At 39.1% G+C, this 17,059-nt stretch overlaps 2 protein-coding genes across 12 annotated transcripts in view; one reads left to right on the top strand and one right to left on the bottom strand.

Annotated features, from left to right (window-relative positions):
• Positions 1-414: 414 nt before the first annotated feature.
• On the bottom strand, positions 415-16,062 carry LOC139356493 (uncharacterized). The gene is made up of 4 exons (XM_071070581.1): positions 15,950-16,062; positions 3,537-3,651; positions 1,290-1,434; positions 415-848 (listed from the first exon to the last, which is right to left on the bottom strand). The coding sequence occupies exons 1-4, from the start codon at positions 16,060-16,062 to the stop codon at positions 415-417; spliced, it is 807 nt and encodes a 268-aa protein (XP_070926682.1).
• The window catches only part of LOC105492180 (coiled-coil domain containing 91), a 372,391-nt gene continuing 355,758 nt past the window's right edge, over positions 427-17,059 (top strand). For 3 of the 11 annotated variants that reach the window (XM_024796158.2, XM_024796160.2, XM_011759194.2), the window contains exon 1: positions 429-564. The gene's annotated coding sequence lies outside the window, so the exon portion shown is untranslated. Of the gene's footprint in view, positions 565-782; positions 802-5,317; positions 5,335-7,711; positions 7,825-17,059 lie in introns of those variants that run through there. The other 8 variants (XM_024796159.2, XM_011759196.3, XM_071071975.1 and 5 more) reach the window with 7 other exon arrangements.

Raw genomic sequence — 17,059 nt, 5'->3', positions numbered from 1 at the left:
CCGTGTTTACTCTACTCTGCTTGGAAGTGGTGAAGAGATTCGGCGGGATCTTCTTAGGACCAATCCTACAAAGTTCCGGATGGAACTCATTTTGATTTGGGGGACGGTTTATTTGCAGGGATTAGGTGGAGAAACAGGGCCTGCTACTCAAGAGGAATGAGAAAGCGTAACTAACAGGAGGTAGACTGGGAAGGAGCAAGGCAAAGTCACTCCTTTTCACAGGGCAACTCTCCTAAGACCATGCTCAAGCTGGGGTGGCAGGGCTCTGAACATGGGGCCCCGACCCTGGTCTCAGCCTGGGGCCACGTGACGCGCGTGTTTACGTTGAGTGACGGGCGCTGGGTTGGGCGGGCCTTGCCGGAAATCAACTTCCGGGGGCAGAGGTGTTCGAAGCCGGGTGGTGCGTGGGCTACTTCAACCTGTGTGACTGGGCCGCGGTCTCACCTCAAGGGCCTGGGGCCGTGCCTCGGGTGTACGCGTAGGGTCTGTGTGCTGGGGGTGGCTCACAGGGCAGCGTGGGTGAGCGGCGCAGCGGCGGCAGCGGAGAGCGAGAGAGGGGAGCAGGTAAGTGAACGTTCGCCTTCCGGGGCCTGGGTCTTGGGGTCGGGGACGCGCGAGGCGGGCGGAGAGCGCCCCACCCGGAGGAGGAGCGCGGCCGAATTTCCGCCGCCTGCAGCCCGCCTGCTCCGGCCTCGCCCTTGGCGGTCGCAGCGACCGGGAGTCAGGGGGCGTGACCAACCTCCCACAGGAACAGAGCCAGCTCCCGGGGCTGGGAGTGCCCACTCGTTCCTGCGCTGGCCGGTAGGTACCGGTACCTGCACGTCCCAGAATCGAGTGTTTTCGAAGGTCTACGCCCACGAACACGTGATTATTGTGTCACCGAAGCGCCTATCGAACGGAGACCTTGATTCTTGCTTAGATCTCACAGAACGCGCCTGGTTTCTGTATCCCCTTTTACTTTGCCAAGTACACCGGCGTAAAAGCTCTACAGCGTCCGCCAGCCACATTTCCTTAGAGTTTCTTGGGCCACATGTTGCAATAAAAGGGGCATTTCAGGGTCAAGCTAGGAGCCAGTAACTTTGCCAAGTGGTGAGGTATCCTTTATCCCCGTTAGCGCGCCTCCCTTTCCCAACAATAAAGATATTTCCTCCATCTGCGCGTGTCGCCAGCTGCGGAGGAAAGCTTTGGACATGAAACCTATTTTTGGCTTCACTTTAAGGAGTGGAACCCTATTAAAAGCTGCGCTGAGTGTTTTTTTGGTAGGATGATGTTGTTGCTGCTACTCTCACTTGCTTCCCTGATGAGAGTTGGGGCAGAGCTTGATTTCCTGGAGGGTGAAGTCTTGGTCACAATTTTAGGTGACTCAGCGGCCCCTTCCGAATTCTCTTTCCTTCCCGCCCCTCTCAGCTGTGCGAATACTGTTGCCACCTTTCTCTCCAAATGTTAATCCGAATGGGAGTTGGATGATGGTTTTTGGAAGCAGTTTGCATGTTGCGTGGTGGAGTTATTGGAGTGGGCTGACATTTCACTTCACAATTTAAGGCAAAACCCCCCCCACAATATTTAGTTGGGTGGGGTGACAGGGACTGACAACAAATTCGCTGTTGTGTTCTCTGCTGTCGGAGAGTTCTACACTTCAGGATCACCAGATTGCCCTCTGCTGCAATTTCGGTTGCGTTGAGGGGATTGGTTATACTGTCTGTACCTGTTAGGTAAATGTAATAAGGGGCATGCCGGGCAGAGTGCACCTGTGTGGTGCTGGCTAACCAGTAAACTGTGTGGTAGAGAATTGCCTTGGTTACGAAGTTTGGTATCCTCCAGGCTGCCTAGGAGGGTGTTCTGTGGGCTGGGAAATCTTCTGAACTGGTTTCCTAGCAACAGTATAAGCCCAATGGAATAAACATAAAGAAAACAAAGTGATGAAAGTTACAACTTACCTCTTTTATTAAATGGAAAAATGTAGCTTCTTCTTGGAGTGATCCACTCAAAACTTCTGAGACATTTTTGTTTATTTTGATCATCTTAGTACTTAATAGCAGACAAAAGAAACTGCAGAAAATCATCCCAGAGGGACATCACTTTGTTTTTGGGTGGCATTAAAAAAGAGAAAAAAGACGTTTAACAATGAGCTTGTCTGAAGCTTAAATGGACAAATAGGAATTTTGTGTGACAGGCATTTTATGTTGTACTCCTATCTATATGTGTAAGATGTATGCATTACATATGATTGTTATGAATGAAGATAGTAGAAGACGGGGTGGGAGTGGAGTGGGGTGGATGAGTGGATAAGACTGGTTCCATTAAGTAAAATGGAAGGGGAATGTTTTAGATAAGTTGTTCCCAAACTCTGGGTTATAATTATGGCACTCCTTTATCAACCTGTTCCTTGTGTTTTTTAATCTTCCTTGAAAGTTTATCAAATGTTCTTGTTTTCTGTCCAAACAATGAGCACTTAATTGAAAAAGGCATCTCTCTTTAGATTAACTCTTTGTGTTTATGTATATCTGTTTCTTATTTACTAATGATAAATTAATATTTTAGATTTCCAGTATTTTAAGGATTTTTGGTCTCCTTACTGTTCCTCCCTGCCATATTCCCATACCCAGTAAGCTTGGTTTAGCTCATTTAAATTGATCCTTATTTTTCAAAAGGGCGTGTGTTGCTTTTTTTTTTTTTAAAAAAAAAAACATTAAGGTTTATTGAGGTATGATTTATAAGTAAAAAATAATTTTTATTATATTGCTGTATAAAGTCTGACAAATGCATATGGTAATGGAACCACTGCCACAATCCAAACAACATTCCCATCATTCTAGAAAGTTTCCTCCCCTCACTCATAGGTCCTAGCAACCACTGATCTGTTCTCTGTCCCTATGTATAGCTTTGTCTCTTCTAGTATGTTATGTAAATGGAATCATACAGTATGTAGCCTTTTGTTTCAGGTTTCTTTCACTTAATGCTTTGATTCATCCATGTTGATGCTTGGTTTTTTTTTACAGCTGAGTAGTATTTCATTGTGTGAATATATCATAATATGTTTATTTGCCATTTGATGAACAATTTTTGGCATTTAGGAATGAAGCTACTATAAACATTCATGTGCTGTTCTTTGTACATTAGGGTACAGGTCTTTGTGTAGACATACGTTTTCATTTCTTTTGGTTAAACATCTAGGAATGGAATTCTTGGGCCATGTGCAAGTGCATGTTTAACCTTATAAGAGATTACTGGCTGCACGCGGTGGCTCAGACCTGTAATCCCAGCACTTTGGGAGGCCTAGGTGGGCAGATTATGAGGTCAGGAGATCGAGACCATCCTGGTCAACATGGTGAAACCCCATCTCTACTAAAAATACAAAATTAGCCAGGTATGGTTGCGTGTGCCTATAATCCCAGCTACTCAGGATGCTGAGGCAGGAGAATTGCTTGAACCAGGGAGTCAGAGGTTAGAATGAGCCGAGATCATGCCACTGCACTCCAGGCTGGTGACAGAGTGAAACTCAAAAAAAAAAAAAAAAACAGAAAGAAAGAAATTACCAAACTGTTTTCCAAGGTAGCTGTTTCATTTTGCATTCCAACAGGTGACGTTTGATGTTCCAGTTGCTCCACATTCTGGTCAGCACTTGTCATTTTATTTTTAATGTTAGCTGTTCTAATATGCATTTAGTGAAAACTCATTTATGTTTTAATATGAATTTTTCTTCTAACATATTGAGCATCTTTTCCTGTGCAATTTTTTGCCATCTGTTTATCTTCTTTGATTGAATGTTTGCTGAAATCTTTTGTTCATTTTTAATAGGGTTGTTCATTATTGGTTTGCAAGTGTTTTATACAGTCTGGATACAAATTCATTGTCATATGTATGTTCACAGTGTTTCCTTTGAGTCTGTAGTTTGTCCTTTCATTTTCTTAACAGTATCTTTCAAAGAACAGAAGTTTTAAATTTTGATGAAGTACAGTTTATCAGTTTTTTTCTCTTATGATTTGTGCTTTTTTGTCATGAGAAATTTTGCCTAATTCAAGGTTGCAAAGATTTTTTTTCTTATGTTTTCTCCCAGAACTTTTATAGCTTTAGATTTTAGATTTAGGTCTGTGACCAATTTCTTGTTAATTTTTGCATGTAGTGTGAGGTAGGGATCAAGACTGACTCTCTCTCTCTCTCTCTCTCTCTCTGTGTATGTGTGTGTGTGTATGAATGCCCCAGTCTTGCAGCACCATCTGTTGAAAAGACTATTCTTACTATCTTTTCTTTGTTAAATTCCCTTGGCTTGCCTTGTCAAAAATCAGTTGACTATGTTTGTGTGAATTGCTTTGTGGACTCTATTTTGTTCTATTGTTTTGTGTGTCTCTTTGGTCAAAACCTCAGTCCTTTTTATGGTAGCGTTATATTGTACCTTGAAGTCAAAAAGCCTGAGTCCTCCAACTTTGTTATTTTTCAAAAATTTTTGAGTATTCGAGTTCTTTCTTCTTCTTTCCATGTACATTTTAGAATCTCTTTATTTCTATATAAAAGCATTGTGGAATTTTTAGTAGGATTGCATTGAAGTTATAGATCAATTTGGGGACAGTTGACATCTTAAAAATGTTTTCTAATCCGTTAATAAAATACCTTTCCTGCCCCAGTGCTGTGGCTCATACTTGTAATCCCAGCACTTTGGGAGGTCAAGGTGGGAGGATCGCTTGAGCCCAGGAGTTCAAGAGCAGCCTGGGCAACAGGGCAAAACCCCATCTCTACAAAAATTAGAAAAATTAACTGGATGTGTTGCCGTGCACCTGTAGTCCCAGCTACTTGGAAGGCTGAGATGGGAGGATTGATTGAGTCTGGGAGGTCGAGGCTGCAGTGAGATGTGATCATGCCACTGCACTCTAGCCTCTGCAACAGAGTGAGAGCCTCTTTCAAGAGAGAAAACAATGAAACAACCTTTCTACATTTATTTGGTCTTTGACTTCTCTGTTTTTAAGTTTTTAGCATAAAAATGTTGCACATATTTTGTTACGTTTGTATCTCAATGTTTTACATTATTTGGTGCTGTTGTAAATGGTAACCTTTAAAAATTTTTAAATTTCCAATTATTTATGTACGTGAATCAATATTTTAATATTGATCTTGAATTTTTGAATTTTACAACCTTGTTAAACTCACAAATTAGTTCTAGTAACTTTCGTAGCTACTGCTGTCTGCTAGTAGAGACAGCTTTATTTCACGTTTTCTCATTTGTTTGCGTTTTATTTTGTTTTCTTGTCTCTCTGCACTGGCTAGGACCTCTACTAATATTAACTAGAACAAGTCAGATCAGCGCAGATCCTTGCATTGCTCTTCATCTTAGTAGAGAAGGTATGTTGTCTTTTACCATTGAGTAGTTAGCTGTAAGTTTTTTATGGATATCATTTTGACCCAGCTGAGGAAGTTCTCTTTAACTCCTGCTTAGAGCTTTAAAATTTAATCATAAATGGATGTTGTATTGCTTTTTTTGATTGTGAACATGATAGTTGATTATAGTAGAAAGTTGGAAATGAAGGAAGACTATTTAAAAAGTTACCCCATTTTCAGTAATCTGAGGTAACTGCTGCAAACATTGTGGTAGCTTTTGTTTCAGTCTTTTCTTTTGCAAACATATTTTAAAGACGAAATTGTTAATATTGTTTTATATTTTGCCCTTTTCACTCAGAATCACATTGTGAGTACATCATGAATTATTTTGAGAACCTGATTTGTAATGGTTGTGGGTTATTGTGTTATATGGATATGCCTGTCATTTAATGATTTTCTTTTTGTTAAATAGTAAAATTGTATTTCAGTTTTCGCTGTTGAAATTAACATTAAATATTTGTGCTTAACTCTGATAATTTTTCAAAGTAATTTATAAAAGTATGATTATCACTAGTATATATATATTTTCAGGTTCTTACTGTCCACTGCCTCTGTTTGGTGTTCTTGAAATTTGTTCTTTAGGCTATTGTAAGAAATTTGGAGTCAGTATCATTGGCTTTTTGGACACCACTTTAAGGTAGAATCTTTGAGTTTCAGAAACAGTTCCTTAGAGATTGGTCTAGTTCAAACTATTTTTTAAGAGGTTTAGAGTCTGTAATCATTAAATGACTTTTCTGCCTGTACTATTTTGTTTCTACTGATCTACACAGAATTCCTGATGAATGATGTATAATGTAATATATCACCTGTGCTCTTCTTTTGATTAAGAATTATGGAAATCTTTGTGCCTAGCATCATGTAAAACCCTTTATGTATGTCGTTTTATTGAATTCCAACTGCTACTTTTTGGTAGTAACATTTTTTCCATTTCATAGACAAAGGAAACCGAGTCTCCAAGTGAGCAAACTTACCTAAGTTTGTATTAACAGTAAGCGGTAGAGCTTGAGTTTGCTCACATGTCTTCCTGAATCTGTGCTTTTATTCATAGGCTATATTATGAGTATTATGTTATTTTAGGTATTTTGTATATATTATGTTTGTTTTGAATATATTAATTTTAATGCTAACAATAACTTTACTAAACAGATTAACAAATTAGCATGAGATGTTATCAGTACTTCTGAAATGTTTATCCAAATTTATGTCCTCTTAAATCTATTCTTATTTCCTAAGTGGCACAAAGATTATTGTTGGCTATATGCTATCCAATTTTACTTAAATAATTAGGACCATATCTACTGTGACTAGTAGAGGATACAACAATTTATTTTGAAATATGAGAAATTTTGTAGTTATAGGTTTAATAAATGGGATAAAAAGTAATGTTAATTACTTTATAAAATGAGCTCTGTTATAATTCTAGTAAAATAATTTATTTTCCTTAGAAGAATATGTACAATTTGGTATTTACTTTTCAACATGGACTAGGTGAATGAAATAATTAGTTTGCGAAGTATGAAATCACTTTTTCCGTGTATTCAGAGAAGGCTGACTTTTCTGTGTCTACCATCTCCTACGTTTTTTATTATGTTCAGACCTGTGGTTAAAGAGTAGGTCTACATAATCATTTTAAAAAGCTGCTTACATTTTATGAGAGTTCAGAACTTCTGCAATTGTAGTAAAGACAGTGCTGCAGTGTCATGCAAGATCCATTAATTTATGAATACGCTTCACTGACAGACGGGCTTACATGAATATTATTTAAAATCAACATGCTTAGACATCAGTAAAAGATAGTGATTAAAAATGAGATTAAGTATTATTTTAATTATGAATTTTATACAGACAACTTAAAATTAGGTTAGACCTTTTGTTTAGTTTGCCCAAACTGGGCATGAAAAACAAAATAAGCCTGTGAAAGCTGAATGGCATTAAATGGGCCACCCCGAATCAGAAGACAAGTTGAAATGAATACCTATTTTCCATTTTGCTGAATGAGAAGAATGTTTAATAAATGGTGATAGTTTTCATGAGATGTTTAGATATTTTAAGTTTTGTCTCTTGTTGGTTATGCAGAAGAAATTTGTTAATTTCTCTTTTTATTCAGTCCAGGAATTTATGACTTATGAGTGGAGTGTTGAATCCATTTATAATTAATGTATTTACTAACACTTAAGGTAACCTGTCATTTTGCTATTTTTTCTGTATATCAAGTAATTTTTTGTCATTCCTTAATTACTGTGTTATTGCTTTCTCTGCCTTTTCTGTATTAAGTATATATTTTCTAATATACCATTTTAATTTCCTTGATGTTTCTTTATTTTTATTTTTATTTTTTAAGAGACTGAGTCACCTAAGCCGAAGTGTAGTGGCACCATCATACTCACTGCAGCCTCCAGCTCCTTGGCTCAAGTGATTCTCCTGCCTCAGCCTCCCTAGTAGCTAGGACTACAGGTGTGTGCCACCATGTCTGGATATTTTTTTTTTATTTTTTGTAGAGACAGACTCTCACTCTGTTGCCTGGCTGGTCTTGAACTCCTGGTTGCAAGTGATCCTCTTACCTTGGCCTCCCAAGTGCTGGGAATACAGTTGTGAGCCACTGCACCCAGCTCTGATGTTTCCTTTACTAAATATTTTTTGAGTTATTTTATTTATTTATTTATTAATTATTATTATTATTATTATACTTTAAGTTCTAGGGTACACGTGCATAACGTGCAGGTTTGTTACATATGTATACTTGTGCCATGTTGGTGTGTTGCACCCATCAACTCATCAGCACCCATCAACTCGTCATTTACATCAGGTATAACTCCCAATGCCATCCCTCCCCACTCCCCCCTCCCCATGATAGGCCCCAGTGTGTGATGTTCCCCTTCCCGAGTCCAAGTGATCTCACTGTTCAGTTCCCACCTATGAGTGAGAACATGCGGTGTTTGGTTTTCTGTTCTTGTGATAGTTTGCTAAGAATGATGGTTTCCAGCTGCATCCATGTCCCTACAAAGGACACAAACTCATCCTTTTTTATGGCTGCATAGTATTCCATGGTGTATATGTGCCACATTTTCTTAATCCAGTCTGTCACTAATGGACATTTGGGTTGATTCCAAGTCTTTGCTATTGTGAATAGTGCCGCAATAAACATACGTGTGCATGTGTCTTTATAGCAGCATGATTTATAATCCTTTGGGTATATACCCAGTAATGGGATGGCTGGGTCGTATGGTACATCTAGTTCTAGATCCTTGAGGAATCACCATACTGTTTTCCATAATGGTTGAACTAGTTGACAATCCCACCAACAGTGTAAAAGTGTTCCTATTTCTCCACATCCTCTCCAGCACCTGTTGTTTCCTGACTTTTTAATGATTGCCATTCTAACTGGTGTGAGATGGTATCTCATTGTGGTTTTGATTTGCATTTCTCTGATGGCCAGTGATGATGAGCATTTTTTCATGTGTCTGTTGGCTGTATGAATGTCTTCTTTTGAGAAATGTCTGTTCATATCCTTTGCCCACTTTTTGATGGGGTTGTTTGTTTTTTTCTTGTAAATTTGTTTGAGTTCTTTATAGGTTCTGGATATTAGCCCTTTGTCAGATGAGTAGATTGCAAAAATTATCTCCCATTCTGTATGTTGCCTGTTCACTCTGATGGTAGTTTCTTTTGCTGTGCAGAAGCTCTTTAATTTAATGAGATCCCATTTGTCAATTTTGGCTTTTGCTGCCGTTGCTTTTGGTGTTTTAGACATGAAGTCTTTGCCCATGCCTATGTCCTGAATGGTATTGCCTAGGTTTTCTTCTAGGGTTTTTATGGTATTAGGTCTAACATTTAAGTCTCTAATCCATCTTGAATTAATTTTCGTATAAGGAGTAAGGAAAGGATCCAGTTTCAGCTTTCTACTTATGGCTAGCCAATTTTCCCAGAACCATTTATTAAATAGGGAATCCTTTCCCCATTTCTTGTTTTTCTCAGGTTTGTCAAAGCTCAGATGGCTGTAGATGTGTGGTATTATTTCTGAGGACTCTGTTCTGTTCCATTGGTCTATATCTCTGTTTTGGTACCAGTACCATGCTGTTTTGGTTACTGTAACCTTGTAGTATAGTTTGAAGTCAGGTAGCGTGATGCCTCCAGCTTTGTTCTTTTGACTTAGGATTGTCTTGGATGTGCGGGCCCTTTTTTGATTCCATATGAACCTTAAAGCGGTTTTTTCCAATTCTGTGAAGAAACTCATTGGTAGCTTGATGGGGATGGCATTGAATCTACAAATTACCTTGGGCAGTATGGCCATTTTCACGATATTGATTCTTCCTATCCATGAGCATGGTATGTTCTTCCATTTGTGTCCTCTTTTATTTCACTGAGCAGAGGTTTGTAGTTCTCCTTGAAGAGGTCCTTTACATCCCTTGTAAGTTGGATTCCTAGGTATTTTATTCTCTTTGAAGCAATTGTGAATGGAAGTTCATTCCTGATTTGGCTCTCTGTTTGTCTGTTACTGGTGTATAAGAATGCTTGTGATTTTTGCACATTAATTTTGTATCCTGAGACTTTGCTGAAGTTGCTTATCAGCTTAAGGAGATTTTGGGCTGAGACAATGGGGTTTTCTAAATATACAATTATGTCATCTGCAAAGAGGGACAGTTTGACTTCTTCTTTTCCTAACTGAATACCCTTGATTTCTTTCTCTTGCCTGATTGCCCTAGCCAGAACTTCCAACACTATGTTGACTAGGAGTGGTGAGAGAGAGCATCCCTGTCTTGTGCCAGTTTTCAAAGGGAATTTTTCCAGTTGTTGCCCATTCAGTATGATATTGGCTGTGGGTTTGTCATAAATAGCTCTTATTATTTTGAGGTACGTTCCATCAATACCGAATTTATTGAGAGTTTTTAGCATGAAGGGCTGTTGAATTTTGTCAAAAGCCTTTTCTGCATCTATTGAGATAATCCTGTGGTTTTTGTCTTTGGTTCTGTTTATATGCTGGATTATGTTTCTTGATTTGCGAATGTTGAACCAGCCTTGCATCCCAGGTGTGAAGCCCACTTGATCATGGTGGATAAGCTTTTTGATGTGCTGCTGAATCCGGTTTTCCAGTATTTTATTGAGGATTTTTGCATTGATGTTCATCAGGGATATTGGTTGAAAATTCTCTTTTTTTGTTGTGTCTCTGCCAGGCTTTGGTATCAGGATGATGTTGGCCCCATAAAATGAGTTAGGGAGGATTCCCTCTTTTTCTATTGATTGGAATAGTTTCAGAAGGAATGGTACCAGCTCCTCCTTGTACCTATGGTAGAATTCAGCTGTGAATCCATCTGGTCCTGGACTTTTTTTGGTTGGTAGACTATTAATTATTGCCTCAATTTCAGAGCCTGTTATTCAGGGATTGAACTTCTTCCTGGTTTAGTCTTGGAAGAGTGTAAGTGTCTAGGAAATTATCCATTTCTTCTAGATTTTCTAGTTTATTTGTGTAGAGGTGTTTATAGTATTCTCTGATGGTAGTTTGTATTTCTGTGGGGTTGGTGGTGATATCCCCTTTATCATTTTTTATTGCATCTCTTTGATTCTTCTCTCTTTTCTTCTTTATTAGTCTTGCTAGCGGTCTGTCAATTTTGTTGATCTTTTCAAAAAACCAACTCCTGGATTCATTGATTATTTGGAGGGTATTTTGTGTCTCTATCTCCTTCAGTTCTGCTCTGATCTTAGTTATTTCTTGCCTTCTGCTAGCTTTTGAATGCGTTTGCTCTTGCTTCTCTAGTTCTTTTAATTGTGATGTTAGAGTGTCAATTTTAGATCTTTCCTGCTTTGTCTTGTGGGCATTTAGTGCTATAAATTTCCCTCTACACACTGCTTTAAATGTGTCCCAGAGATTCTGGTATGTTGTATCTTTGTTCTGATTGGTTTCAAAGAACATCTTTATTTCTGCCTTCGTTTTGTTATGTACCCAGTAGTCATTCAGGAGCAGGTTGTTCAGTTTCCATGTAGTTGAGCGGTTTTGATTGAGTTTCTTAGTCCTGAGTTCTAGCTTGATTGCACTGTGGTCTGAGAGACAGTTTGTTATAATTTCTGTTCTTTTGCATTTGCTGGGGAGTGCTTTATTTCCAATCATGTGGTCCATTTTGGAATAAGTACGATGTGGTGCTGAGAAGAATGTATATTCTGTTGATTTGGGGTGGAGAGTTCTATAGATGTCTATTAGGTCTGCTTGCTGCAGAGATGAGTTCAATTCCTGGATATCCTTGTTAACTTTCTGTCTCGTTGATCTGTCTAATGTTGACAGTGGAGTGTTGAAGTCTCCCATTATTTTTATAGGGGAGTCTAAGTCTCTTTGTAAGTCTCTAAGGACTTGCTTTATGAATCTGGGTGCTCCTGTATTGGGTGCATATATATTTAGGATAGTTAGCTCTTCCTGTTGAATTGATCCCTTTACCATTATGTAATGGCCTTCTTTGTCTCTTTTGATCTTTGATGGTTTAAAGTCTGTTTTATCAGAGACTAGTATTGCAACCCCTGCTTTTTTTTGTTCTCCATTTGCTTGGTAAATCTTCCTCCATCCCTTTATTTTGAGCTTATGTATGTCTCTGCATGTGAGATGGGTCTCCTGAATACAGCAGACTGATGGGTCTTGACTCTATCCAGTTTGCCAGTCTGTGTCTTTTAATTGGAGCATTTAGTCCATTTACATTTAAGGTTAATATTGTTATGTGTGAACTTGATCCTGCCATTATGATATTAACTGGTTATTTTGCTCGTTAGTTGATGCAGTTTCTTCCTAGCCTAAATGGTCTTTACATTTTGGCATGTTTTTGCAATGGCTGGTACCGGTTGTTCCTTTCCATGTTTAGTGCTTCCTTCAGGGTCTCTTGTAAGGCAGGCCTGGTGGTGACAAAATCTCTAAGCATTTGCTTATCTGTAAAGGATTTTATTTCTCCTTCACTTATGAAACTTAGTTTGGCTGGATATGAAATTCTGAGTTGAAAATTCTTTTCTTTAAGAATGTTGAATATTGGCCCCCACTCTCTTCTGACTTTTAGAGTTTCTGCCGAGAGATCTGCTGTTAGTCTGATGGGCTTCCCTTTGTGGGTAACCCGACCTTTCTCTCTGGCTGCCCTTAAGATTTTTTCCTTCATTTCAACTTTGGTGAATCTGGCAATTACGTGTCTTGGAGTTGCCCTTCTCGAGGAGTATCTTTGTGGCGTTCTCTGTATTTCCTGGATTTGAATGTTGGCCTGCCCTACTAGGTTGGGGAAGTTCTCCTGGATGATATCCTGAAGAGTGTTTTCCAACTTGGTTCTATTTTCCCCCTCACTTTCAGGCACCCCAATCAGACGTAGATTTGGTCTTTTTACGTAATCCCATACTTCTTGCAGGCTTTGTTCATTTCTTTTTCTTCTTTTTTTGGTTTCTCTTCTCGCTTCATTTCACTCATTTGATCCTCAATCGCTGATACTCTTTCTTCCAGTTGATCGAGTCGGTTACTGAAGCTTGTGCATTTGTCACGTATGTCTCGTGTCATGGTTTTCATCTCTTTCATTTCGTTTATGACCTTCTCTGCATTAATTACTCTAGCTATCAATTCTTCCACTTTTTTTTCAAGATTTTTAGTTTCTTTGTGCTGGGTACGTAATTGCTCCTTTAGCTCTGAGAAGTTTGATGGACTGAAGCCTTCTTCTCTCATCTCGTCAAAGTCATTCTCCGTCCAGCTTTGATCCTTTGCTGGCGATGAGCTGCGCTGCTTTGCCGGGGGAGATGTGCTTTGATTTTTGAATTTCCAGCTTTTCTGCTCTGCTTTTTCCCCATCTTTGTGGTTTTAACTGCCTCTGGTCTTTGATGATGGTGATGTACTGATGGGGTTTTGGTGTAGGTGTCCTTCCTGTTTGATAGTTTTCTTTCTAACAGTCAGGACCCTTAGCTGTAGGTCTGTTGGAGATTGCTTGAGGTCCACTCCAGACCCTGTTTGCCTGGATATCAGCAGCAGAGGCTGCAGAAGATAGAATATTTCTGAACAGCGAGTGTACCTGTCTGATTCTTGCTTTGGAAGCTTCCTCTCAGGGGTGTACTCCACCCTGTGAGGTGTGGGGTGTCAGACTGCCCCTAGTGGGGGATGTCTCCCAGTTAGGCTACTCAGGGGTCAGGGACCCACTTGAGCAGGCAGTCTGTCCCTTCTCAGATTTCAACCTCCGTGTTGGGAGATCCACTGCTCTCTTCAATGCTGTCAGAGTCGTTTGCGTCTGCAGAGGTTTCTGCTGCTTTTGTTGTTGTTTAGGTGTACCCTGTCCCCAGAGGTGGAGTCTACAGAGACAGGCAGGTTTCCTTGAGCTGCTGTGAGCTCCACCCAGTTCGAGCTTCCCAGCGGCTTTGTTTACCTACTTAAGCCTCAGCAATGGCGGGCACCCCTCCCCCAGCCTGGCTGCTGCCTTGGGGTTAGATCTCAGACTGCTGTGCTAGCAATGAGGGAGGCTCTGTGGGCGTGGGACTCTCCCAGCCAGGTGTGGGATATACTCTCCTGTTGTGCCCGTTTGCTTAAAGCGCAGTATTGGGGTGGGAGGTACCCGATTTTCCAGGTGTTGTGTGTCTCAGTTCCCCTGGCTAGGAAAAGGGATTCCCTTCCCCCTTGCGCTTCCCAGGTAATGCGATGCCTCGCCCTGCTTCAGCTCTTGCTGGTCGGGCTGCAGCAGCTGACCAGCACCGATTGTCCGGCACTCCCTAGTGAGATGAACCCAGTACCTCAGTTGAAAATGCAGAAATCACTGGTCTTCTGTGTCGCTTCGGCTGGGAGTTGGAGACTGGAGCTATTCCTATTCGGCCATCTTGCTCCGCCCCCCTCTGAGTTACTTTCTTAGTGGTTGTCCTGAGACTTACAAATAGTACCTTATTTTGTAACAATCTATATGGATTAATACTAACTAAATTTAAGTTTACAAATTTTGTTCCTATATATTCCCTCCCCTTCTTCATGCTATTATTGCATAAGTTACATCTTTCTACATTAATAGTGTCCATTAACACTGATTTATAAGTCTAGATTTATGCAGCTGTCTTTTAAATCACATAGGAGAAAGGAACCACAACCACACATACATTTGTATTCTCTTTTATATTTACCTATGTAATTATCTTTGCCAGTTTTCTTAATTTCTTTACGTAGATGCGGATACTGTCTCTTGTCCTTTCAATTCAGCCTGAGGGACCCACATTAGTATTTCTCGTAGATAAGATGTGCTAGTATGCACTCTCTTTGGTTTTGTTTATCTGAGAAAGTCATAATTTCTTCATATTTGAAGAATAGTTTTGCTGGAATTAGAATTCTTAGTTGGCAGTCTTTTTCTTTTAGGAATTTGAATGTATCTTTCCACTGCCTCTGGCCTCCATGGTTTTTAATGAGAAATCAGATATGAAATCTTATTGATGATTCCGTATTTGTGATGAGTTGCTTCTCTCTTGTTGCTTTCAGTATCCTTTTATTTTTTGAAAATTTGGTTATGATGTGTTACAGTGTGGATCTCTTGAATTTTATCCTACTTTGAGTTTATTGAGCTTCTTAGATGTATAGATTAATGCTTTTCATCAAATTAGAGAAGTTTCCTCGTATTGTTTCTTCAAATATTCTTTCTGCCCCTTCCTTTTTCTCCTCTTTTTCTGGTACTCTTTTTGTGCATATGTTGGTATGCTTGATGGTTTCATATAGGTCTTTGATTCTCTGCTTATTTTTCTTCATTCTTTTTTCATTGCATTCCGTAGCCTGGATAATCTCAATTGACCTGTCTTCAAGTTCAGTGATTTTTGTGCCAGCTCAAATGTGCAGTTGAACTCTTCCAGTGAATTTTTGAATTAAATTATTATACTTTTTAACCCCACAATGTTTGTTTCTTTTTTTGTAATCTCTGTCTCTTGGTTAATAATCTCTATTTGCTGAGATACTGTTATACTTCATATACGATTTTCTTTAGCTATTTGAAACCGTATCTAATAAAATATTTAAAGAAAACATTTTAGTGTCTTTGTCTCATAAGTCCAATGTCTGGGCTTCCTTAGGGACAATTAACTGTCTTTTTTCTCTCTCTGTATAGATCATCCTTTCTTGTTTCTTGCATGTCTCACAATTTTTTTTTGTTGAAAATTAGATAATTAAATAATTCCTAATGTGGTAACTCTGGAAATCAGATTCTGCTTATCAGGATTTCTTCTTGTTTGCTGCTCTTGTTATTTGTTTGCATAGTGACTTTCCTGAACTGTTTATGTAAACTTTGTATTCTTTTTCTGTGTGGCCACCAAAGTCTTTGCATGGTTAGTACTGAACAGCTAATGATTGGACAGTTATTTTTCTAATGCTTGGAAGCAGTGAGTCTCCCAGCGTCTCCTGATGGTCTCTGTGTGCATGATGGGGCATGCCTTCAATGCTTAGACAGGCAGTTTATAACTCTGCTTTAGCTTTTAGTTCCCACTTGTACAGAGCTTAAAGTGTAGCAAGAAGTCAAAGCTTAGGTCGCCTTTTCAGTTCTTTACTGAGCACTTGCATGAGCTTGGCCATCTGGAGTTCAAGGAGTATGTTGGATCTTATCAAAACCCCCTATTGACATTTCATTACCTAGCTTTTACTTTTAAGATTCTGGTCAGCTTGTTGTTTGCCCCAACTGTTACTGATACTTCAGGCAACTTGATGTTAAACAGTTGGCTTTGTTTGCTTTTGACAAATGCCATCTGGGGAAAACGTTATTGGCACTGGGCAAGCTCTGAGTCAGGTCAAATAAAGACAAGTAAAGGAGTGGTGTTTTCCAGGGAACTGCCGGACAGGTCAATAATGACAATTTCTGGGAATGGAGTTTTGGAGGAGCTCCAACCCTATTGTGCCCCTCCTGGTAGCTGCTAGGCTGCTGGATTTTACTGTGATTTTTGAGCCTCCTAGTTTTCAAGGCTCTCATGGTACTGGAGATAGAGGGATGAGATTAAAATGCCATAAAACTTGTTCTTAATGAAAATCAGCGATTTTTCTGTAGTACATTCTCCTAGATTGATGCAAGCCTTTGATTAATTTCTAGAGTTCTGAAAAAAGTTGACTTTGACAATTTTTGCCACTATTGTTCTTGCTTTATAGATGAAAGGATTTTTGGATTTGCTTAACTCCACTATTACTGCTGATGTCACTGTGTAGTATTTTAGTAGCTCAAGTTCTTCTTAGTGTCACCTTATCCCAATTATACTTATATTACACTACTTTGCTTCATCTTTATCAACTATGCTGTACAGCTTCATATAAGAGATCATTTGGGGATTATTCTAATTCAGATATGTAAAAACTTCCCATATGTAGCAAATCATTTAACAATATTAGGCATCTGCTTAGTGCTGTGAAAATTCTATAGGATGAAAATTACAGTCTGTTCCTATATTTAGGGAGGTGTCTGCAGTAGAGTTAGTATTTTATACATGTAAAAAAAGTTGAATTATTGATTATATGAGTGAAAGATCTGATAAGGTAGAAGGTAAGCTACTTTTATTAATAATAAGTAGTATGCTGCAGACATAGAGCATTATTAGCCATTATGTAATTTTGTTCTTAAATAATTTGGGTCAGTTTTAAATAGAGGAAATCTTCAGTTTAGGCTTGTGAATTATGGCTAAAAATTCAATTGAATTGCCAAAATGATTATACTGAATATTATTAGTGATCATTAAACACTGTGTGCTATGCCTGAAC

This window comes from Macaca nemestrina, chromosome 10, assembly GCF_043159975.1.
Source record: "Macaca nemestrina isolate mMacNem1 chromosome 10, mMacNem.hap1, whole genome shotgun sequence".
NCBI classification, from domain to species: domain Eukaryota; kingdom Metazoa; phylum Chordata; class Mammalia; order Primates; family Cercopithecidae; genus Macaca; species Macaca nemestrina.
Note: the sequence above shows the minus strand (reverse complement) of the source record. Positions and strands in the feature narration are given on the sequence as shown.